Raw genomic sequence first — 25,681 nt, forward strand, 5'->3', positions numbered from 1 at the left:
AAATTGTGCATTTAAGAGATCATTCTACATATCCTAAGTAATTGCATTTTAAAAAAACAGTATATATAGAGACTCTGTTTATAGATGTGAGCTTCCTCAGTCTTCAGTCCACATTCTAGTCATCAAGAAGAGTGTGGCCAGCAGGACGAGGGAGGTTCTCCTTCCCCTCTACACTGCCCTGGTGAGGCCTCATCTGGAGTACTGTGTCCAGTTCTGGGCTCCCCACTTCAAGAAAGATGAAGAGCTACTGGAGAGAGTCCAGCGGAGGGCTACGAGGGTGGTGAGGGGACTGGAGCATCTCCCCTACGAGGAGAGGCTGAGGGAGCTGGGCTTGTTCAGCCTGAAGAAGAGAAGGCTGCGAGGGGACCTTATAAATGCCTACAAATATCTGTAGAGTGGGTGTCAGGAGGATGGGGCCAAGCTCTTTTCAGTGGTGCTCAGAGACAGGACAAGGGGCAATGGGCACAAACTGAGGCACAGGAAGTTCCGTCTGAACATGAGGAAGAACTTCTTCCCTCTGAGGGTGACGGAGCCCTGGAACAGTCTGCCCAGGGAGGTTGTGGAGTCTCCTTCTCTGGAGATATTCAAGACCCGCCTGGACGCGGTCCTGTGCAGCCTGCTGTAGGTGACCCTGCTTCGGCAGGGGGGTTGGACTAGATGACCCACAGAGGTCCCTTCCAACCCCTACTATTCTGTGATTCTGTGATTCTGTGATTCTAGTCATGGGAGTAGCATATGAAAGTAATTAGCTGAACCCAAGCTACCAGCCGTTTTGAGAGGCAGTATGTGTTAGCATGGGCTTGGTGCTGCAGTGTCTGCATTTGCAGTTTCTCTCAGCTCAGAATATGGGTGAGCGTAGGGTTGATCTGTAATTTTTTATGCACGATGCCATTTGCTTATATATAGTCGTGTGCAGAGACACATTTGTGTGTGTAGAATTCCCAAGGAGAAAAGAGCACTCACAGTCACTGCTATTTAGCCATGGTATTTATTAGTTGTCACATGATTTGAATATATCCAGTATGCCTGTGTTTGAAAGAATGCAAAATATGTCCAACTGTCAGAGTACAAGAATTTACAAGTTCTAAAGTGGTCCCATGCAAACCCAAGCGATTTGTACAGCTGCATGGAAGGTGACAGGCTGCCCAGGGAGGTGGTGGAGTCTCCTTCTCTGGAGATATTCAAGACCCACCTGGACAAGTTCCTGTGCAGCCTGCTGTAGGTGACCCTGCTTTGGCAGGGGGGTTGGACTAGATGACTCGCAGAGGTCCCTTTCAACCCCTAACATTCTGTAATTCTGTGACATATTCTGCACTGATCTTTCTTTCATAGCTTTTAGCTATGTGATGGAAGCCTGGCAAGGGGAATGTGTTCCTTGTATGCCTGATATCTGCCTTATCTTTAATTTTGATCATCTGCAGCAGAGTGCTCAAATTTTCCACAATTTCTTGTTATAGCACTAGACTAAGAGAATTGAGTCTAAAACAGTAAAGAAACACTATGAAACTCTTAACAGATTTTATTCCTTCAATTGTTCTGGCATACACATAATTTCATTCCAGAAACTTTGTGTTAGAACTGATTTGTGTATAACTCGATTTGAAGATGGCGGCGGGGGAAGACTGATTGGAGTATCATAATTTCCTTTCACTGTTTATAACCCGAGAACATACCCATTTATTTCACGCTGCTGTCCATACACCTGTTTCTCTGGGAACTTTTGTTTAAAGCACAGTATCGGACCTTGGAAGAACTCCCGGTTTTCTCTCTAGTTTCTTGCCTGTTCATGTTGTTATGAATCTATCTCTTGCCATGCTTTGTGGAAGTTAATTGCAGCAGTCAACAGAGGGATGAAGTTAAATGCAGAGTTATAGTAATACGCTTTATACCCTTAAACCTTGTATGTTAGACTAGCCTCTTGTTTTATAGTACAGCTGTACTGAAGGAATACAGCACTGCTTGCCTTGGATAATCAGATAGCAGGACTCAATTCCTCATAGATGTTTTACAAAGCTAAATTCTTTCAGAGAGGTAAGTGTTTTCAGCCCTTGGCAAGGAAGTGATAAATCTGTTTCTATATAGGAACCTGCATGTGTGGTGTGCGTACACCATAAAATCTACACGAGTATTACAATGATTTTCTCACCATCTCTGTAACTTTTTACCTTGCAGTGTGTTTTGGGATCTCTACTGTGCAGCTCCAGAAAGACGAGAAACATGTGAACATTCGAGTGAAGCAAAAGCCTTTCATGACTATGTAAGTTTTGTATGTCTCTACCACGCTTTTATTAATTGTATGTACAAATGTGCTAGAGAAGTATATCTGCACTACAGTGACTCAAATGCAGGTGTCAGTCACATATAAGTAACTCTCAGTTTTCTGGGCATGCCTAAGAAGTAGGACTTATAATTCTGTGATCGCCCGGCGCCGTATGGAAAACTCCTGGAAACCGTCTTGGAGATCAAAGTGCTGGCCCGTGTGTTAATACAGAATGAAGAAAATCTTCTGTCCGTACCCCACAGACACATCAGGCTGGTCACAAAGGCACAGGGTAGATAGGCGCACAGATAGGTCCTGTCCAAATATCCGTACTCTGTCAGTGCTACAGAAAAGGCTGTTCGGTAGATGAAATTGATCATCTGACTTATGTCGGGACTATACTGACTTAAAGTGTGATTGTTCTTCAGGTGTTTTTGTGTCCTGAAGTAGGTGTTTTTCATCAGCGTAATAAACACTTGGGCATCATAGAACAAGTTAAATGCAAAATCATCTGGCCCAAGAGAATGGGAGGAATAAAGGGCAAAAGTATTATGCCAGTTTTGATGCTGTTGAGACTTAGTTCAAAACACAACAGGGAGTTTGGTGGTGTTTTGCCTGCAAGACTAATAGCAATAAAAAATTAGTTCTAGAAACTAGGGTCCAAAACGTTGTAACAGTTACATTCCTGTTTCTTCATTCTCACAATGTAAATGGAGCACTCCAGAAATGTAAAACTGCATTCCAGAGGTGGGATGGAATATGAGTTCCTTCTACTATGTCAGCTCCTCTCCATCTGGTGATTTCAGTTTTACTGATACAATCCTTAGGAGGCTGATCACTCGTGACTTTATTGTTTGTTTGGGCCATTGATGTAGTCCAGTGAGGGAATATAAGTCTCTCATGGTACAACTCTGAAATCTCTTTCATTCAAGTGTTTTCCAAGTCTGTTTTAGAACTACTGTCTAGTATATTTTTACACATAAAATTAAATTACACTGTCGTAGCCATTTGTGTCTTACAAACATAAATTTGGAAAACCTGAAGTGAATCAGCTTAGTGACCTTCTTCCATTTTCTGTTGTCATAATCTGGTAATGTCTTGGCATCCTACAGCATGTGAGCTCATGGTGTTCTTGCCTTATTTGTTGTTAACAATGACTTACATTGTAAATGCACCATCAACATGGTTAGAACTGTTGAGAATGTTTTACTTACAGACCGATGGCACTTTAATACCCTGTTCTTGGTGGCTAGATTATGAGGCCAGCTCGTAAAGGAGACTGGACAATTTTGCGTGGTCATGTCTGGGCTACATAGATCACTAGTCATAATTAATGAAAAAAAAAGTGTCAGAGGAACAAAATTCTAAGGAGGTTTTTCACTCACAGAGACATTAAGGTCAACAAACTTCATAAATCGTATTCCTCAAATTAAAAGTAAAAAAACTCTTGCAAGTACAATTGCTGCAATCTTTTTTACCTGTTCTGTTTTAAATACATCTGTTGTAAAACATAAAATATTTCACTGTTGTTTTGAATCCTTGTTGTCAGAGCAAGGTTTAATTCCCCACTGAATAGTTTTATAGGAATAGTTTATGACTGCAGGGAATGAAATTAGTGAATTAGGTTTGTGGAGATCAGAATCCACAGTATGACAGTTGACTTTAGTGAGGGACACTGTGCTCTCAAAATGTATATATATTACAAAAGCCAAAAATCTGAAACCTGTAAATGTTGTGAAATGATTTTGAAACAAGGTGGTCAGCAAGAGGAAATTTTAAAAGAATAAGTACTTGGAAATTGAAAAAACAGTGGAGTCCACAGTTCTTTAAACTCAGGAGAGTTTCACTGATCTGCAAGTTCACTATTGAATCTGAATTTTGAGGTATACTAAGAATTTCAGTAGGTGAATCAAGATAACATCAAATAAAAAAATGTTGTCTTAGCATCACCATTCTAGCATTTCTAACTTCCACGGATCCTGGAATACGACATGACCTTATTGCTCTGTTCTGTCTGCGTTATGATGTGTATTGTCATAATTCAAAAAAACTGAGAAAATACTCAAATTAGTTCTGTGTGTGATACAGTTTTGTGATTGTCTAGGTGTTTAAGTTACGATATAAAGTCGTGTTTGATGAAGGAAAAATAAAATCATAGTATGCTTCTATGTGCACATCAATCTGTGTTAAGACAGGATGAGTGTTTATTTTAGAAATAAGTTGATTTATTTTAGAAATTAATTCACCAGGTATTTCTAAAACCCATTCTCTCTTAACATTTTAAGGTGACAGGAAAAGCTAGCTTTTGCATTATTTTTGTCACAGTTGAGATAAATTTGTCTAATATCTAGTAAGACTCGTGGTGTTCCTTAGCATCATGTGCTTTATGCTTACTAAGACAGTCTGCATCGTAAGTGCATACTTTTGAAATCTTACATCTATTTAATATTTCATGAATGTGTTGTACACTTATACTGAAGGGCAAGACAAATCATTATAAAATACAGCGAAGCATATTTCACAGCAGAGGAAGACGAACATTTACTAAGTGAAATCATGACCCATGTAGTGTTTTGCCATTGACTCCAGAGGGGTCAAAATTCCATCATCAGTGAAGACTGTCAGAGAGCCAGTTGCTGGATTCTGGCTTCTCCATCAGGCTGAGGGGTCTGGTAAATCAAAACCTTGCTGTTAAATTGCAGGTCAAGTAATAGAGCATTTGTAGCTGTGCTGTCATATCTGAAGACTGGAATTGTCGCGTACCAAAAGCACAGGAGGCTTGTTTATTAATTCATACTATCAACTGAGAATTTTTTATTACGTGTATGTATGTTCTACTTGACCTAAGAAAAATGATTTTTGCTGAAGGTGTGAGTGATCTCGTTACACCATACGTGTGATGTTTAACACTAAGGCTGAATTAGCTGAGCCAATATCTTGTCTGTCTTTGCTTTCATGAAGAGGGAAAGGTTTGAGAACGTTTCATGGAGGAGGAAAGCACTTGCTGATGATTAAATGATTTGTGAAATACTACTGCCTCAGTCAACATAGTTGCCAGTCAGTGTGAAACACACACAGGTTAACTCATAAAATTAATAGCTACAGAAAGATTTGGTTTTTTTAACTTAACTTGAAGTTTTACAGTATCTTAACTGCAGTTGCAAAAATAATGCCATTTGATCATCACCTCCTGACAGCCCCAGACAGATGGGGTTAAGAGATGAGGTTTGTTTCATTATTTACTTTGCCATAAGATTTCAGCATGTGCTTTGCTAGTAGTTGAATACAGTTAAATATCTGCAGCTGGACTTTATACATCTGCAATGTACCTGGGTGAGAATACTAGCAGGATCCTCCTTGGACTCTGTCTATAGTGCTGTCCTGAAACAGAGTGCATATAGAATTTCCTCTAATACCAGCTCTTCCTAATCATGCAAACTGAGTCTTAACCTGTGTGTGCCGATGAGTCTGTGCCACTGAGTCTGTTCTCGACTATTTCTGTAAAACAGTAAACCCAAATTCTTTTAGGTAACTGTATTTAAGTTTTCTGATACATATGTGTGCACAGGTTTCTTTCTATAGTAGCATCCCCGTTCTGCAGAGAACAGGTTTGCAAGTACTATTTCATTATGTTCGGATTGTGCTAATACAACTTCTGATTTTAATCAAGCTAGTGAGAGGAGAAGAATCTTTCATGTTTGACAGCAGGAACATGAAGTAACTCTCAAGGTGGAGTCTGTAACTGCTTGCAGTACTAACAATGCTCATGCAGTACTAACAATGCTCATCTGCTAACAATCCAATAAACAGAAAAGCAAAAGCCTGTTCTGGCTTTAGAAATATGATTTCCTATGCTCATCCTGAGGTTAAGTACTTGCAACTCCTCCATATTATCTGAAAGGGAGTCGATTGTTATTTTCTCCTGAGATTTGCAATTGGAAATGTTTTCTTTTGAGTGAACAAGGTTCTGAAATCATTAGGTGCACTTATGTAATATATTTTAGGCTTGAAAAGACAGATGCATGTTATGAAAGTGCATGTGCTGGATCAGGAGGATAGGTTCTGATCTTGGAGTTTTAACGTAAATGATTTAGAATTAGAAATTATTTACATTGTAGGTAACTCAGGAAAGAAACTTAGCCTATTAATATTGCAGGCATTTCAGTAGGAGTAGCTTATCTGAAGCAGAAAAGCCCCCATGTTTCTTTTCCAGGTACCTGTCACTGTTCCTAGAAGAAAAGTTCTCCATGCTTTGAAGTCTTGTGAAAAATCATTTACATGAATGCTCGGATACAAAATTGAGTCTGCAGTGTAGAATGGATTTTTCTTTTTTCACAGTGTCCTAAGGAGATCTCTTCATCTTTCCGGTTAAGATTTTGTTTCTCTGGGTTTTGAACTGAGATCTTCTGTTAAGAAAAGTGGGTTCCAACATGCATCGTATTCCTGCCTTCTTTCCACTGCTTAACAAGCTGGGGATGTGCTGGGTCAAAAGGGGAGATAAAACATAAACCTTGTGATTCCACAGAGAAGAGTGGGTTTTTAGCAGCACCCCTACCAATGAACTTCTTACTGCCACAAGTGACCATTCTCCTTTTCCTCAGGCCTGACCACTCATTCATATCTCTGGACCCTGGGTTTGGCAGGGTGGTACCTGAAAAGTTCTTTCGTACAAGGTGATTTCTTTATGTAATGGTTAAGATCTTTTTACAGTCCAGAAGTTCCTGGGCCTCTCTCACCCTCCTTACAATGGAGGTTCTTCCATGTGATGTTGATGCAAAGAGGGATCTATTAAGTCTCACAAGGAGCTGTAGTAAAATCTTGATTATTTTTCAAGTGAGGTTTTATTAATGTCTTCTCCACAGCTCTTTGAAATACCACTTCTGGTATGGGAAAGGGCCTCTTGTTTGGTTTTATGGCTCCCAGAAGAATGCAAGGTAATATACAGGATAAGAAAAAAAGATGCATTTGTTGTCCCAGATACTGTACAGTTTCATGAACTGGTATCACATTTCCACCTAACTTGTTAGCATGTTTCAACAGTGAGCTGTGTGGCAGGGAGCTTAGCTTTGTGTGAAGGTTGTAGGGTATATTAAAGAATACGCTATAACCAGTTCTGTCCAGATTATTCCTTTTAAAGATCACAGTGATACTTCTCTGGACTCATCTTCCTTCAGCAGAACTAAGAAGCACTTGTCTACCCTAAATGCCCCAAACCCCCTAATTTGTCATTAGCAGTACTCAGAATTTGGGGGATTAGGAATATTTTTACATCTTTTTTAGTCTGAAGATTACCATGAAAGGCCTGTGAGAAGATGTTCTCCAAGTGTGAAAGCGTAAGAGATGACAAGTACTGGGGGAATGGAAAGGGAAGAATCGGAGATAATCTACAAAAAGTTGAGTTCAGTGTCACTCATGAGACAAATGCCAAATTGTGTTGCTATGGGATCATGGAATGTGTGGGTCTGTGAATGAGATCAACAGATTTCAGATCTCTGGGCAGTTGGTAGCCTTCCTGCAAACTCAGGAGAAGCTCTCTCCATTGCTTTCCTCTCTGTTTTCGAGGTTCTCCATGGTCCCATGGGCTGTCATTAAAAGTAGAGGTTCCCAAGTGCAGTTCTGTGGGTAGGTGTGATTTCCTTTGACTGAGGAGTATGTGTGATACCCTACATAGTTTCGGCTTGGCCTGCTTCACTTAGTAATGATCAAGGACTGTTGCACCAAAAGCAGTGCTTCTGGTCTGAGTTACCTATTAATTCCTTACATGAGTTTTGCAAAGTTGTGAGAGGCCCTTTACCTGTTTACTGGTCATCACTGTATCTGTAATTTCACCTTCAGAATATGTTTTTCAGGCATGTGATTCTTTCTACTATGTAGATACTACCTGTGTCCACCCGGAGAACAGCTTGCTTCTTAAAATAAGAAAAAAACTTACTTTAATGGGCCATAGCATTCTTTTCTTAAACAATACAGAAATGAAAAGTAACTCCTTCCATACAGTCATTGTTAAAACAATAACCTTTGCTCTTTGTGTAAATAGCATTCATTTTAAAGTATGAATGAAATGCTTTACTGCTCTTTTTATTCAACAGAGGTCATCTCTCACTTTCCAGTGTTCAGGTATATGCAGAGTAAAATGTATTCTTAGATATGAAAGTTAGAAGACGACTAACGAAGTTTGTCATTTGCTTTGAGATTCCGTATCTGAACACATTAAGTAAATCCATATGGTTAAAGACTGCATTGGTTTATCAGAAAAACAAAATGAACAATTAATAAATCATGTTTTGTGCAGAATACTCCGTTACTGTGTTTCACAAGTGATAACAGCTTGACTTTCTCATATGTGCAACCAGAAAGCTGTAGATCTGACAAAAGTGATAAATGTTTACAATTCGTGTCTTCCTTCAGTTGTCAATTGTGTGGGAATACTACTTTAAAAGGAGGTGAATGTCTTCATTGGAGGTACCCTGGGTTCGGCTGGCATGGAGTTAATTTTCCTCCCAGTGGCTGCTGTGGTTTCGATTTAGTAGGAGAAGAATGTTGATAACACTGTTTTCAGTTGTTGCTATGAAATCGAGGACTTTTTCTGGTTTCTCATGTTCAGCTCACGAGCAGGTGTGCAGGACCTGGGAGGGAGCACAGCCAGGCAGAGCCGAGCTGGTCGGTGGAAATATTCCATACCCTGGACATCATGCTCAGTTTATGAATGGGGGTTGGCTGGGGGGCAGGAATCTTCCACCTCCTTCTTCCCCCTTCCCCTTCTGTGAGTTCAAACCCTGTCTTTTCCAGGAACCCACAATCCCTGGCTGAGAAGGCCAGTGCCTTCTGTTAGGCACAATGCCAGTCTGTTAGGCATTGTGTATAGTTAGTTTTGCATATTCATTATTGTTATCATCATTAGTGTTTGTATTTCCTTTGTTGTCTTATTAAACCATCTTTATCTCAACCCATGAATTTCCCCTTGTGTCCATTTCTCCTCCCCATCCTGCTGTGGAGGGGAAGGAGAGGGGTGAGTGAGCGGCTGTCTGGTGCTTAGCTGCTGGGTTAGACCACGACAGAGGACAGTACTTACTGGGAGGTTTGGAGAGGACAGTGTGGTTGGTGTTCACAGTTTGAGAGTCTTGTACGGCGGTATTGGCAGAATTGTACACAGGCAAGCTGAACTTTTTCAGTCTCTCCAGCTCCTTAATTTTATTGCTTAGTAGATGTTCTTTAATGCAGTAATGTGGAAAGGATTAATTAAAAGCATGCTCCAGCCCCCAGTCAAAGCAGGCATCGCTTTCTGCAAAACTGCATCGACTTGTGTCAGGATTTGGTCCACGTATTTATAGACGTATCTCAAAATGGTGCACTGTTATCTCCAAGACCATGAAACTGTTTTTGTTTGCTTTTCAGAAACTTGTAAAGTTGAGAAATTGGTACTTTCCTTGGATTATAGAGACCGCTTTTGCAGGAAAATGCAGATCTATTTTCTTTTTGTTTCCTGTTAAGAAGCCTCCCAAGAGAATTCTTAATCTCACATTTCAATGAAAAAGGAAGATGTGGTCGTTCTGCTTCTACCATCCTCCTTCATCATTCCTTCCCATAAATTATTGTTGTTTTTTATAGTCCATATATTTTTTTTGTCTTTACAGAGGTGTTTTGGTTTGGCCTGGATAAACGCCAGGTGCCCACCAAAACCACTCTATCACTCCCCCTCCTCAGCTGGACATGGGAGAGGAAATAGGATGAAAGCCTGGAGAGTCGAGAAAGGACAGGGAGGGATCACTCACCGATTACTGTCACAGACAAAACAGACTGAACTTGGGGAGAAAAGGAAAATTTAATTCATCACCAATCAAATCAGAGGAGGATAGTGAGAAATAAATCCATATCTTAAAACACCTTCCCCCACCTTTTGCTGCTTCCCAGATTCAGCTTCACTCCTGCTTCTCTACCTCCTCCACCCCAAGCGGCACAGGGGGATGGGGAATGGGGGTTACAGTCAGTTCATCACACGCTGTCTCTGCTGCTCCTTCCTCCTCAGGGGGAGGACTCCTCACACTCTGCCCCTGCTCCAGCGTGAGGTCCCTCTCACAGAAGACGGTTCTCTACAAACTTCTCCAATGTGAGTCTTTCACACAGGTTGCTGCTCTTCACGAACTGCCCCGGCGTGGGTCCTTCCCACGCGGTGCAGTCCTTCAGGAACAGGCTGCTCCAGCGTGGGTCCCCATGGGGTCACAAGCCCTGCCAGCAAACCTGCTCTGGCGTGGGCTTCTCTCTCCACGGGTCCACAGGTCCTGGCAGGAGCCTACTCCAGCACGGGCTCCCCACAGGGTCATAGTTCTCCTCAGGCATCCACTGGCTCCAGCGTGGGGTCCCTTCCATGGGCTACAGGTGGATATCTGCTCCACCGTGGACCTCCATGGGCTGCAGTGGGTCAACCTGCCTCACCATAGTCTTCATCATGAGCTGCAAGGGAAGGCTCTCTGCTGTGGCGTCTTGAGCACCTCCTCTCCCCGCCTTCACTGACCTTGGTGTCTGCAGTGTTGTTTCTCTCACATACTCTCACTCTTCTCTCTCGAATGCCGTTTCCCCACAGGTTTTTTTCCCTTTCTTAAATCTGTTATCACAGGGGCGCTACCACCGTCACTGATTGGCTTGGCCTTGGCCAGCGGCAGGTCTGTCTTGGAGCCGGCTGGCACTGGCTCTGTCAGACATGGGGGAAGCTTCCAGCAGCTTCTCACAGAAGTCATCCCTACAGCCCTGCCACTACCAAAACCTTACCACACAAACCCATAACAAGAGGTAATTTCACAGGTAAATTTGTACTGTGCCTGTCTTTTAATGTGAGGACTAAGCCATTTGTTTGAGAGAGAAAATGCAACATTTTCTCCCCAGAATTCCAACGCTTCTCCTTTGAGTGGAGATTTAATTTTCTTAGAATTTAGAAGTAAAATGGTTAATTAGTTTAAGTGGAAGCCTCTGACAGTATAAGGAACCACCATCTCCCCTGAAAGCAGTTTAGCTCTTCTTTCATGGTTCCCAGAGGAAGGCAGTGGACATGTTGAAAGAGAGCCTCTTTTCTGAAAACCGTTTTACGCTTCATTTTCGTTGAAAACAATAGGAGATAACAGCCTTTCTGATGAGGGGAGGCTTTCTGGGAATGTTCTGTGGAAAAAATAGTATTTATTTAGAATAGAGCACTAAAAAGATTTATACATGGTATATGCAAAATTATGCAAAATTTATGAAATGGGACAAAATTTTGCTTTGTTTTGCTTGGAGGAAAAGTGGAGTATGTGAGGAGTCAATGAGGGAGAGAAGTCAGCGGTTTAAGAGATAATGCGGAGTGCACAGGATGAGGTAGAGGTCAAAAGACTAAGGGAAGTGGCTGGAAAGCTTAGGCTGCTTCGCAGTGCTCCAGAGTAGTGTAGTTTTCACAATATACAGGTATAATCTGGTTATAAGATTGGTTTGTTTAATGTTGATGGACACAATACTAGATGCTTTAGTCCATAATAGATTTCTTTGTGGGTTCACTTCTGTGTGTTCTGAAGTCCAGGACTTTCTTTATAATTAAAATCAAACCAAGGCACTTCCGCTCTAAAGTTATGACATATGTTATTGCGTGGAAGAAGGCTCTACTTGAAATTTTTGACCAGTTACATGGAAATCCCAGTATACTGCAATTTTTTGTTTTCTCCTTGATTGTCCTGATGTACAGTTGTTAACTCAGAGTGATGTCAATAGATATGTCTTTGTGTAAAATCTCATGAGATACTTCTGATGTATTTGGAATAGAACTCTGCTGATTCGTATTTTAATTTTTATTTTTTTCGTTTGCTTTAATGGATTACTCATACTACTGCAGAGAAAGTTGTAAAAATTTTAAAGGTTGTAGTCGAGTGAACTCAAAATCTTTTTAACCAAGGTTTCAATCAATCAAGAGAGGATATGTTTTCCTTTACAAATGGAAGCACTTTGTATGTAGATAAAGATTTCATGGTGTGCATTTTAATAATTTAATATAGAAAAGTCTAAACCTTGTGGATTTTAGATATTCCTTCAAAAACTGTAGAAACTTTACTTCTTTTAAGTTTATGTTGCTTTGAAGAATGAGAAGACACATCCTACCGTGAATTTATGTAGCATGCATTGAGAAATGTCCTCTTTCTAAACTTTTGTTTTAGTAGTTGTATTTAAAAGCGTTATATTTACCACTGTTGACATACAGATCATTTTTATTCATTGTATAGTGTATGCATTATGCTTTTACAGTGCTCTGGGAAGTTATTGAAGGAGGTTAAGTTGTAGCTTGGTAGTATTGAGAAGATTAAATTGACTAACAAATGCTCTGAATTTAGAGTTAAAGATCTTATGAAATTAATATTTAACACCAATTGTGCGTAATGCTTTACATCAATAAAGTACTGAACAAACATTTGATCAATAGAGAGCAAATGTTGGATTAAAGCCTTGCAACAACCCACTTCCTCTGCACACTCTTCCTTCCCCTTGGTATTCTTTCTTCTGATGCTTTGTTTTCCATATCAGGATTTCATCTGATGTTTATAATGCTAAATTATTTAGGTAGCCTGCTATTAAATGTTTGCATTTAGCAGTTCCAATTTAGGTGGTGAGATTTCTCTTTGAGCTAATTACAAGAGCGTATTTTGAGAACTCTGCGAAGGTGTGTGTCTCCATGTGTGCATCTGTGTGCAGCGATACGTTTGTCTCCAGCAGAAGAATACAGTGCAAGCTAGAACGACGTAAAGCATTTTTCTTTCTCTGATACCAGCATTTGGCTAGATTTGAGGTGCTTTGCCCAAATGTATTCTTCTTTAGCCTCCTAAAAAGTGAAAGTGAGTGTCTTACTTCTGCATGATATGCCAAACACGGGTTTTGTAATAAGCTCGACTGCTGTGTTAATACGTCTAAGTGACTCATTTCAGACTTGCTTCACACATGCCTGGAAAAGCCAAAGACTTATAACTTCCATCTGCTGCCTAATATGATGAAAGATGAATCCTGAAGATCACAAATTGCAGGAGACATGCAGCTCTTAATAAGAACAGCTGAACAACAAATGCCTTATGAGAGGTGGTGAAAAATGAAGTAATGAGGAGGAAAGGCAGGCAAGCCTCTTGAGGGAACATGGATATCTGTGGCTGACTAGAACTGTCACATCCAAGCGTTGCACTAAATATGAAATGCACATTATATAACACGAGTCACAGGGAACAGATAATAGTCTTTTTGAATTTTCTACCAGATTGATATTACAAGCAATTGTGCTAACATGAATTCTTGAGCTTGCACAGGATGTTTTAGTGGAGAAGAAATGTTGTGCAGATCTCCGTATTAGAATATCTGTTTTTGCAAGTGAAGTTTGCTTGTTTTGAAATCTTTGCATTCTAAACACATAAACTTAGCCACTGAAAACAAGTAAAACTTCAGTATCTACAAGTATGAGCGTTTCATTCCCGTGTATAGTATCGAAGAAAACGTGCATACAGGCGTAGCTAGAAAAAAGTGCAGATTGTGGCATAATCAAGGAGAATCAAAATTAAACTTGACGGAAGGTGAAAATCTGCTTTGGACTTTGTTATTGTATGCTGTTTCATTGTGGCCACTCCTGAACTTAAGTGCTCATCACCGTAGTGCTGTCACAGTAACATCCACAATCTAGATTTATGCCAGTTAGCAAGGATACCTATAACAAAACTCAAATGCAGTGGTCTGTAACCCATCAAAGGCTAATTTACCCTGCCAAGAAAGTAGTACTCTGTGTAATTCACACCAGAAGATGTGTATGACCTGTCTAGTTTACTCTGACATAGGAGGAGGAAGACAAAGCTCGTTATAAGGTATGCGATAAATATTATGTTCTGGGCCATAGAGAATCTGGAAAATGTTTTCTGGTTCTGCTTTGAGATCTGATTTCCATAAATGTATTGCAAAACTGAAATTTTAGCCTATGAAATGTACAGAGTTCTTAACTGTAAAATAGGCAAGGGAATATAATTTGTCGGGTGAGTTTTTGAATCTTTTCCGTTTTGAGAGAAAGGGATAAAAGTATACAGATAACGTATGTGCATATAGTGGAGTATGATGTTACACTTCATAAATCAATTTTACATGAGTAAGATTTGCGGTGAGATTTGTAAAGGCAAACACCTGAATCTCTGTGGAGCATGAGCTCATTGATTTTATCACAGATCTACATGGATGTTGTGATCTGCCTGTACGGATCTGATGGCAGGATCAGGGACTTTGGCGCTAATCTGACAGACAGTTTCATGGTTGAGTTGCACTGTGTGTATGAATACTCTCATTAAACTCACATACATGTTTGCAGTATCAGGATGGCAGGAAACATTGTGAAGACAGTGGGACTTTCTTGTTTATTTCCCTGAATAGTCATACGCAAAGAGACCATCTTCTGATTCCCTCTGTTGTGAAGAAAAGCTCTAGATTTCTGTTTATAAGGACAAAACTGTGTGGAACATACCTAGACAACTCTCATGTATTGCTGCAGAGAGCTTTATGACTCAGTCCTAGTTGTTAATTTATAGTATTTTGTTTATTTTTCAACTAGCTTCATGGTTTTACATTATTCTGTGTACAGCAATGTGGTGTTTACTGACTCCCATTGCCAAGTGCTTTATTTTTCTTGCTTCAGCTGCTTTCCCCCTGTTTTTATATGGAGGAGACATGGTGGATAGGGGACTGATGGATCACAAGAGTATAGCTCCTACCACTCCCAGGTCAGATCCAACTGTTATCTTGGCTTCACTCGTTTAGAACAGTTTACTCTCTGCTAGTTGGATAGTTAAATTTAACTAGTTTAATTTCCAGTAACTGCCATCCTCCCTTGAAAGATACGCAAAACTAAAAATAAACAGCGTTCTACCAACTATTCTTTCTCTTTCTGTGTGATGGCCATCCCTCGAGTGTTTGGGGGATCTTCTGTGCTCCTTGACACCAGAGAGAAAGAAGGCTTGCTCTGTCTTTGGGGAAACCTTTTCCTCTAGCTTTAAGGAAGTTACGTATACATCAGCATCTCACATTTCTGTATTCCTTTTGTCAGTGGCCTTTCCTGGTGGCCGGCTGTGGTAGTCTTTTGGAGTTTCACTACTTCCAGCAGCTAGCTGAACACTGTTAATTCTTCGATAGTTAATATGGTGCATTCTTGGTATCCCCCTGAATATTCAGTCCAGGCTTTGATACGGAGCTTCTCCTTGCTATCTCAGGTTTGAGGTCTAATCCCGCTTTTTTAACAGTGAGACATGGAGGGAAAATTGCTATGTGCTTTTGTTCTGGTTCGGCTGCAGCCGGCAACAAAAGCACCACGCGGCCGCCCCTCCCCCTGCCGGGGTGCGGAGGAGAATGGGAAGAAACAGGCAGAAACTGGTGGGTCGGGATAAGGGCAGTTTAACAGAACAGCAAACAGAGGGAAAACAGGAACAACAACGATACAGATAAGGGGAATACACAGAACAAACCGCATGACCCAGAGAGCCGCTCTCTCGGACAGGACCGCTCCTGTGCCCTCCTGTCCCACGAGTGAGTTCCCGCCGCGCCGCTTCCCCCACCGGAACCCAGCACGACGGCACATGGTATGGAATACCCGGCTCTGTTTGGCCAGGTTGGGGTTGGGTCAGCCCACCCGGCTGTGCCCCTTCCTGGATTCTGGTGAAAATTAACCCTGTCCTGGCCAAACCCAGGACACCTTTTCCTCTTAATAGGAAAAAACGGACCTCCTTTACCTCCCTGCTGTCTTTCCTGATAATTTGCAGAGTCTTCCTGGAAGAAAATTGGTATTGTTAATTCTTTCTGCAGCATGTGGAGGGTTTTGTTGAAGCTTCTGTTCCCTAAATTATGTTCCTTAAATTGTACAAGGAACTAAACTTTCATTGTTTTTTAAAAGATATTTCTTAGCCTGCTTGATTGCTTAGAAAACATGAACTGAATGAATTGATGCCGTGAAGAGCCAGAGTTGGAGACTCCATAGTCGGCAGACTATTAGCAGGTGTCCTTTATTACGGTGCCGGGCACACAGGGGATCTCTCCTCCAAACGTGCACGCCAAACACCCTGTCATTTCAGGTTAAATACAGTCACAATATACATATTCATTATATTTCTGATAAATGCTTAGCATATTCATGACTTTTCTGAGAACTAATTAGCATATGCTAATGTCACCCACGCATGTCCTTTAGTGTCCCCGTGTGGTCTTTGGAGGTCCTCAGATGAAGGCTTACACTCCTCATCACAGTATCCGCTGGTTGACCTTTGTTTCTGAGCAAACTCAGTTCTAAGATCAGTATACCATGTCCTTCCAGGTTGTTTGGCTCTGGTCTTGTTGCCTCTTGGTGCCTCTTCATCTCTGTAGCTTGGTGCGTCTGCCCTCCCAAGGCTGAGCTGTCTAAATAACGTTGTTTAGGACTCCTCTGTCTTAGAGCTTGTCTGTACCCCCCCCCCCCCCCCCCAAACAGCAAGTCAAGCTTGTCTAAGTAGCGTTATTTAGGAGCCTCTTTATCTTGGAGCTTTCCTGTCTTCTCAAAACAGCAAGGATCTACTTTAGTTTAATTACAATCACTCCGGTAAGTGGAAAGTTTACATTTACGGGTATCAGAATGATGGAAAACAATTAGATACCAAAAAAAGAAATTTCCCCGGTAAAGTCGAGATGGTTTATGTTCAGTTTCCTGAAATCCAAATTAGCACAAGAAAATGGTATTGAAAGAGTATCCAAGAGGGTGATTTCAAAAGACAGTTTGGATAGGTTTTTACTGCTTCACTCTGTTACTAGATGTCATCTCATCCCATAGCGAAAGTTCTAGAACCTTTGTGATTAATAGATGTACATTTTTTTGTTACTGTAAAACACACAAGCAAATGTAATTTTTGGTTTTCTTACAACATGTGTAATTTTATGGAGTGGAATCTGTAGTATAAGATTCTTTTTAAAAGCCTATTTTTAGTTACTTAACATTTTTTTAAACTTCAACTGGTCAGCGGTTCTGGCTGAATTGTCTGTCCAAGGTGTCTGCTTCAGGCTGAGTTCTTTTTTCCCAGTACCTTTCAGCAGAAATGATTCTGTGACGGTTTATAGAGGTATTTGTAGATGGGTGCAGGGATAGAATGAAAGAACGAATGACTGAACAGCACTGTTCCTTTTGGTGGAACCATTGTGTTTTGTTGGGGAAGAAAGGAAGGGATGAGGTATCTCACCCCCCATGGCCAAAATAATCTTTGATGATATGATACTTCTGCATACTGGAAGCATTATTAGAGGCTGGCATTTTGTAAATGAACTAAATACTGTATTTATAAATATCATCCTTGCATGCAGTGTGCTTCTCCCTTACCACCCTCATGTTGTACCAGATGAAGTTGGAGGAATGTGCAGCTCAGTCCATCTGAGGAGCAGAGGTGCCACAGAAGAAAAGCCTGTACGTGATCGTGTAGTTACAAAGTCATGCACCATGCTTACAGGCAGTTTTTGAAGGAAGAGCAGGGATTTAACATCCCAGAAGTCATTTGAGGAAAATAGTGGTCACCACGAACCTTCCCATGAAGCTGAGGAGTACAAGTGTTTGTCTAGTGGAGTTCTGCTGGGAATGCCTGGTTTCTGGAGCTGTACCAGGAGAAAGTGCAGTCTGAGCCCCGAACTGCAGAGCTGCTAAAAACTGGTGCTTTGGGGAAGAAAAGGGAAAGTCAAACAACTGCAAACTTGGGTTAAAAAAAGAGGCTGCGATAGCAGTCAGGCATCTGTTAAGCTGCGTGGTGGCAGAGCTGGGTTTTTCTGGAAGGTACGTTTTTTTATTAAATACCTGTGTTCATCTGTGTTGTATTTAAGTCCCATGGTAGACACACATGTTGCTTTGTCTGGAACCTTCACGTCCTTCCAGAAGACGCTCTTTGACTCTACTGCCGTCTTTGAAGTGTTCATCAATGACAGTTTGGGGTTGTCCATGTTTCTGTGGGTTGGGCAGCACTAACAAACGGCGTGTTTGCTTTTGAGTAGCCCGTGACTTAAAAACATGAAAGTAAATGGAAGAGATAAAATTATCAACTTGATATGTTTATTCTGTGCTTTCTTCTTAATTTGACAACTACCCAAAATGCAAAATAAATCAGTCTTAAAAAATCAGTAAAAAGGTAGTTGAATGGCAGTGCATGCATTGCAGTGCCCTTCAGCTACCCCAGCTACTCCATACTTGTGAGCCACAGGGGATCGATGTTAATGAGGTTCCCGTCTCCTGCTCTCGGGGAGTGGGATTTTGTGTAACTGAGGCCCCCACTGGTATAAAACCTGGCAGAAAGAGCAAAGGACGATTTGTTAACAGTGTTAACTGCAGATGGCCCAGTTAACATTATCAATGTTGTTAGCATTGAGCCTAAATTTGAATGATGGTTAAAAGCTCTGGTTTTGTTATGTGCCTTAAAAATATGTTTAAAGTGAACAGGAGCTGAAAGAGCTAGTAATATGGGCTCTGATGATTTTGGCACAATGAATTAAATCTCAACTATGTTTGCCTCAAGATTGGCCTAAAGTTCTTGCTAATGTAGGTAGCTGCCTTTTTTTTTTTTTTCTTTTTTCCATTCAAAATCTCTTGCGTATGCAGCAGCTTTTCTTGAAGTGAGATGAACTCCAGAGGTGCTCCGGCTGTTATAAATCAGGCTGCTTTTTTAAGAGGCTGAGTGCATGTACAGGCATTAGGGTATTGATCCATGTAAATCTCAGGGTTTATTGTTTCAAACTATGGCTAAGTTCATACATGTGTCTTCAGTAATATCTTTGTTCTTAATAAATAGGCATTTTTTTGATACAGGGGTAATACTGGATTAAGCAAAAGGAGTCCATGAACCGGTCATGTAAGAGTAGTGGTATAAGCTGGTTCTGTCAGGAACTTCCTGGTTTGAAAAGGTTACAGTAAAACATAGTAGTTCAAATACCTGTTCTCTTCTTTTTTTTCGGTTACTCAGAGTTTTCAGAATTTCAGGTTGAGATCAGAGGAAATATTTCAAGAAATAGATCATAAAACATTTACATACTGGTTTTCCTATTTATTAGTGACTGGAAGCCATGCTAGAAAATGTGTTCCAACTTGATTAAATGGGGCCTGGAAAATGTTCCAGTTGTTGAGGTACATACTGCCTTGATAACAGCAGAAACTGAATTATTGTTTCTGTGTGTGTTGTAAGCAATTACACACAACCGTTACCTAAATGTGTATATTATGTCTTCTGCAGGAAGAATTCTGTCAGTGAAAATGGCCTTTTTAATAGTAATTTGTGTGTTATCTTTTTGCTGAATAAGCAAACCATGGAGCTATTGGAGCTGCAAAACTAAAATGTGTCCATTTTGAGTTGCAGATAACACATCTTAAGTGAACATTTTAAAACATATGGAGTTGCATAGCTGTGGTGCGGTTCTCCAGGCTGGGTGCTCATTCTGTTTCCTATGACAGTGAGTTTGTCCGTCCTTAAACTTTAATTTGGATGAGCTCTAACTCTTTCCTTGGCCAAAAGATTGTTATCTGCAATGGTCTACTCTTTCATAGATGTCAGGCCTTACAGGCTGGGTGCCTTCTATTTTTCTTACACTAAAAATTTAGATTTTCACTGCTGGAAACTTTTCTTTTCCTGGTTTACAGTTTGTCTCTTCAGGGGTGGATGCCTGATGTTTGGACTCTCTGCAGGTTCTGGAAAGCAAGCTGTTTTGACTTGCCCGGGAATATACATATCTAGACACAAATAGTCAGTTTGTGTGCTCCTGGCTCGATATCTTCCTTCCTGGAGGTTTCCAGACATTGAGAGTTGTTTGCCTTCCATGGGTTTTCTCCATCCATGCATCCATCCATCCATGCATCCATCCATCCATCCATCTGATGTGCTCACATCCTAATGTGTAGCTGGTTTTCTTCTTTATCTGTTCCCATGCTCACATTGCATCACTCTACTGTGAGAGCATGCCTCTGGTTCTCCTGTGTCATGTTCCTTTCATCTTTAAGTCTCTGTTTCATCTTCAGACTTCTAATCCTGATTTTATCATCTGGTTAGTTTTTTGAGACCCTGGTAGTGACATTTGATTTCCTCTGGTTGTCGTCAGCAGAAATTCAGGTGCCTGAAGAAACTAAACACTGTTGAAGCTCTTTCCTGAAGTGTCACTTCCATGGAAGGTACCAACACTTAGCAAACGTGTACTGGTGCCGATTCAGAAGATGCGTTACATATGGTTAGGAGTTGTGCTGCAATATGTGGTTTTCTAGACTCTTTGTAAAATTAATGTAATTAATAGAACTGGTCATTAAACTGGGGTGATGTTGAGCGAGGTACAAAGGAAAAATAATCACAGGACAATGTTTTAGAAGTGCCATTTGTGATTTGTCTTGTTTTCAAGTCACCAACAGGTAGTAAATAAAAGCGATTGACTTGAAAAGCTCCAAACGTATTTATTTCTAGAGAAGAAAAAATGACCAGAGTTTCTTAAAAGATGTTTTCCTATCACGGCAGATGTATCCTCAAGCCTCCTCAAGTTTCCCCCATAATTTCATCTGAAATTTTAGTGCTACTTGCATTTGAGAGTGCTGCTTTAGTATGAAAGAGAGGGAAGTTTTGAACCTGATGCTATTGAATAGCCTTGTGGCTCATGAACTCTAATAAGCATTTGCTGCTCCGTGAAAAGGCATTTCCATACTAGTTAATTGGTGTTGCACAAATTGCCAGAGTAAAACAGAGTAGTGTAGTTGTTGAGTGTCTAAATTTGATCTTCTGACTTTTAAGTCTTTTATTTTTTACACTATTTTAGAGTAACTTCGCCAGAATCTCACTATGAATACCTTCCAAAAGTGTGTGCAGAGCTGACTCGTGCTCCAGAGGGACAGTGAGGATCCGTGAGGAACCAGCACGGAGCCCTCTGGAGCACTGCCAGTGGAGGGGTTGGCCAGTTTGAAGTCGGGAGGTCTGGGCACAGAAAAGGCCAAGAGGCTTGAGGGGGTTGCCATTATTTATGATGAGTCAGTTTTCTCTCTTTATCCCTTTCTACATGCAGCTTTTTTAAATGCTTACGAGATCACTTAGATAAAAAAGCTCAGGGAGAAAACTGCTGCAATTTGCAATTTGAACATTTCTGAAACAAGATTATTCCTTTGGTTATTACCTATTAATGTAGACCTAGAGGTGTTACATTATCTAACCTTTCCTTTCCTCCTGTGTATTACTGAGCACATGGCCAGGTTATTTAACCCCTGAACCCCTCAACACAGAGCAGTTCTTTGCCTGCTAGATTTGCATACTGCAGCCCCGTGTAGTTCCTAGTCTGCCATTGGCAGCTACTGTCACGTCAACAGCTTGCATATTTTGGGGAAATCAGTCAAATGTCTGTCTCTAGAGCTGTCATTTTTGTGTTTGTTCATGGATCAAGCAACAGGAGGTGGTAGAAAGTACCTCTAAGGCTTATGAAATACACCATTTGCAATAACCTAGGATCTGTCAGCTTCTGATCTCTACATGTGTGAAGAAAGAACATGAATTATTTGGAAATGCCGGTCCATTAGCACAGTTTTCCGCTAATGACTAACTTGAGCTTTGTTTAACTTTTCATTGCATCATTTAAAGAAAAAAATATTATAAAACATTTAAGCGTAAGCATGCAAACATGTTTTCATACTAAAAAATGTTGAGAAGAGCAATGCACTGAGCGAAAGTTTTCATGTGTGTTAGTACACAAGTAGTTCCAAACTTTAACTTTAGCAATCCTGCTTACATTTTACTTTAAAAGATTCATTTTCACTGAAATGTGCTTTCAAATGTGTAGTGGAGGAACACAAAGAAGGCTCTGTAATCACAGGAATACCAATATTTTTCCTTTTGTATTTTATATGTTTTAAAAATAAATAGAATGTGAGGGACTAAGAACACAATTATGCTTGCTTAGCGTTAGTGTTACTGTGAAAACCGCTAGTGCTAGTGTTTAAGCAAAAAGGGTGTTTTTGTTTTGTAAAGCTTAGGAGTTAAGCTGGTAGTTCGGTAGTTCTGATTTAACTAACTAGCACGAGCTACATGAGTTGCTTTTGATTGTGTCCCCCTTACCCCTGATTCTACTGAAGTACTGAAACACAATGATCTCCTCTACAGATCAGTGAAAAAGACATTTTACATAATGTTTTGAAATACCAGGATGAGAAGAACACTCTGAGCACTCTTCTTTGTGTGTGCACGCAATAAATAAGCCGAGGCACAGATTCTTCTTTTACCTCTGTTTTCATTGCGTATTTAGCAGTGTTAGATCTCTGCATTTATTTATCTTCGTTTGAGATCTTAATCTTGACTTCTGAAACTATTTGAAGGTAAGTCAGTTAACACTTTTACATCAGCTTTGCTGTGTGCAGGCAGATGTCTCATCATACTGTTGAGTAACATAACCAGCCAGTTTTTTCGTAGGCCATCTAGTGTCAGCTGGATGATACCAGCTTGCAGGCGCAACTAACATCAGTCGAACTGAGCCTATGCTCTTGAGGCTGTGCACAGCAGGGTAAATCCCTTGAGCTTCCTGATTCTGTTTTTAAAATTGTATTTTCACTTTCTGTACAGGTATTTAGTATCTTGTATAAAACCAGTAAAAAAAAAGACTGAAGTATTGCTCTCTCAAGCATTCTCAAATGTGTCTCAAAACTGACTGTCAGCCTTGACAAAATAGGCAAATTTTTCTTGCTAGTCTCTTTTCTTCCTCCTATTCTCAACCCAGTGTTACGATTGTTCTGGTAATCCCCCACTGCTAAGTGATTTTTCTTTTCAATTTTTTTTTTCCTTTCTGGGTTGTTTTTTTTTTTTTTGTAGTTGGAGCTTTTTTGGCATCCCCTTTTGATTCACAATTGCTATGGGCAAAGATGCAGCCCTGCATATTTCTTTGAGAGAAGCCTTGTGGTGCGTTATGCCTTCCCTCCAAACTCCTTCTAGCATCAATGAATGTTTCAGAAAACACCATCAGTTCCTGACACACCAAGACCTCTGCTTTAATTTTTAATCCTGACCTGACAGGCATTCAGATTCATTGCCTGTAACTGCACTAGAATCAACATATTATTGCATATGTTTGATGAACCATAGAATTGGTTCAAGTCTCGTTTCCAGTTACTTTGTTTCTAAATGTACTCTTTTGGGACCTGAAGAGTGTCATCAATATTCTTTGTTCTAGTAGCACAGCAGTTTGCAGCTTAATATTGTCCAGGGGCCTTTGTGTTGCAGCAGCTGCCAAAGTTAAACTTTTCTTGTGGAACGGAAGAAATTTAGAGATCGGCCCCATGTCCAGTGTCAAACTGTGGAAAATGTTTTTCTTCTAATTTCTATGCTAGCTATAGATTAAGTATAACCATATTCTTCATAGCTTGTTTTAATCTGTGGACTTCTTGGTAGCTTTTTAATTAAACAGTAACCCCAAAATTAATCAATTCACCATTATATCCAGCAAATTAGATCTGCTGCTTAAAGTAGCTGACTTTTTTTTTCAGTATGTGAGTTCTTTCAGTGTTGGGTTTTGTTATTTCTGAAGATAAGCAATTAGCACATGCTGTGTTGTTACAGTTCCTTTTGGTTTGGGGTTTTTTTTTTGATGCAAAGTAAAATGCTGAATTGTGTTGAGTAGTTCAAATGCTGCATTACTTTTGTAGAGAGCTCTGGAACCAAGCTCTTGTCTGCTGTTTAGTAGAAAACTGCTTTTTGCTTATTAAGTTGTACTGTGGAGGTAGGTGGTCCTGAAACAGTGCTCCTACCATGAAGTCTTAATATGTAAAAATTTTTAAATCCATTGCTTTCCTGCAAAATCCAATTTCATGTACTATGGCAAAATTCTTGGTTGTTTCAGAAAGATTAGGGAGTGAATAAGGACCTAAGTTGTCAGGATTTGGTTAATTTATATGTCTGGTAATTTAATACCACTATAGTGGGGACTTGGAGAGTCTGCTGCAAGATTGTGTGAGGATTGGAAGGTTTCAAAAAAGGCTGCAGTTTAGACTCCCAGAACAATTGAGCAAAATCTAAGATAATAATTTCCACAGGATGAGTAGTGATATTGTATAGTCTTCCTCAAAAAACAATCAGCGTTGCTGCACCTGAACTTGAATTTTCAAGGTGATTAATGAAAAAGTAATTTTTGCGTGTAGTTCTAGGGAACCTTCCCCCCTCCCCTGTAAAGACAGCATTGACTGCTGGAATGCACTACAGTGAAATAGGATTTAAATTTGCAAGATGTAGAAACATATGTACCTAAGTATATCTGATGAAAGCAGGCGTTATAATCTGTGTGTCTCAAAATGGGGATGTCTTTGATTTCAATATTTCATTGGTGAAATTATGTCAAGCATGTATCTTTCAGTAGTACTTGTGTTGAAAACAATTACCATTGCAGAATTAGTCTTATATTACTGCTCCTAACAATCACTGAAGTAGGAGGCGTGTGTTTAAGCCTGCAACTGTGTGGTTGATGTGAGCAGGAACTGCTTCAGTGTTGACGTGTTGGTACGTAAAACTGAAGATTGAAAAATCACTAGTCTTGTTGAGAACTTGTTGTAATTAGTGCTGCATCAAAACCATTTGTGGATCAAGGGACCAGTAGCTTAGACATGCAGTAGTATCTCATAAGCCTCCAGTTCTGCACATATATGCTCTACGCCATTGGCAAGCTGGGAATCCCCTAGTCGAAGGGGAGATGCCCTGGAGATAATTAATATTTTAAGGTAATTAAAATTTCAGTTTTCTGCAAGCTCACCCATCATTTCCTTTCTTTTTTTTTTTCCCCTGTCTGAGGACAAGACTAAGCCTGTCAAATCCGCTGCACATTCTCCTCTGCAGCATCAAACACTGCGGGTCCTGACCCCTCTGTTTGTTCTGACTCCCGGGTTTGTCCTCCTCTAAACACAGATTTGAACAGAGCTCTTAGGTAAACTGGGATGTCCTTTTCCCCACCTACCAAATGCTGGCCCTGGCAGTCTCCCAGCATCCGTTTCCTGCAGTCCTGCTCTCATGTAGCTCAGTATCTCTAGCGGAAATCCTGTGACCAGCCCGACTTCCTTTCGCTACAGATTTATCTCCTTTCTTTTTCCAGCTCTGCCATCTTTGTCACTGAATAGCTTTAACCCTCGGACGTAATCAGATCCTATACTTGCCATCTCAGTTGGCTCTTCTCTGCTTTTGGATCCCTGCTGAAGACTTTGGCTTCTCCCTCCTATCCTGCTCCATGTAGGATTGCACTGATTTCTTAGAAATAATAAAATAATACCGTAATAACATGTAGTGTGACCTTTCACCTTCTTTGGTTTACCTTTCCTTCCCCCTTTTCCTTGTTCAGTTTTATTCTGTCACAGATTCAGGAAGGGGTTTTTGCACCTCTTCTGCTAGTTCCAGTCTTTCAGTCCGCTTCTTACATCTT

General features: G+C 40.5%; 1 protein-coding gene across 6 annotated transcripts in view; it reads left to right on the plus strand.

The window, feature by feature from the left end:
• The window catches only part of SSBP2 (single stranded DNA binding protein 2), a 202,138-nt gene that overhangs the window by 55,357 nt on the left and 121,100 nt on the right, over positions 1–25,681 (plus strand). For all 6 annotated transcript variants that reach the window (XM_075411740.1, XM_075411744.1, XM_075411741.1 and 3 more), the window contains exon 4: positions 2,173–2,257. In XM_075411740.1, the coding sequence (XP_075267855.1) occupies positions 2,173–2,257 (85 nt within the window). The remainder of the gene's footprint in view (positions 1–2,172; positions 2,258–25,681) is intronic.

The sequence above is a fragment of the Opisthocomus hoazin genome, chromosome Z (assembly GCF_030867145.1).
Source record: "Opisthocomus hoazin isolate bOpiHoa1 chromosome Z, bOpiHoa1.hap1, whole genome shotgun sequence".
Lineage (NCBI taxonomy): Eukaryota > Metazoa > Chordata > Aves > Opisthocomiformes > Opisthocomidae > Opisthocomus > Opisthocomus hoazin.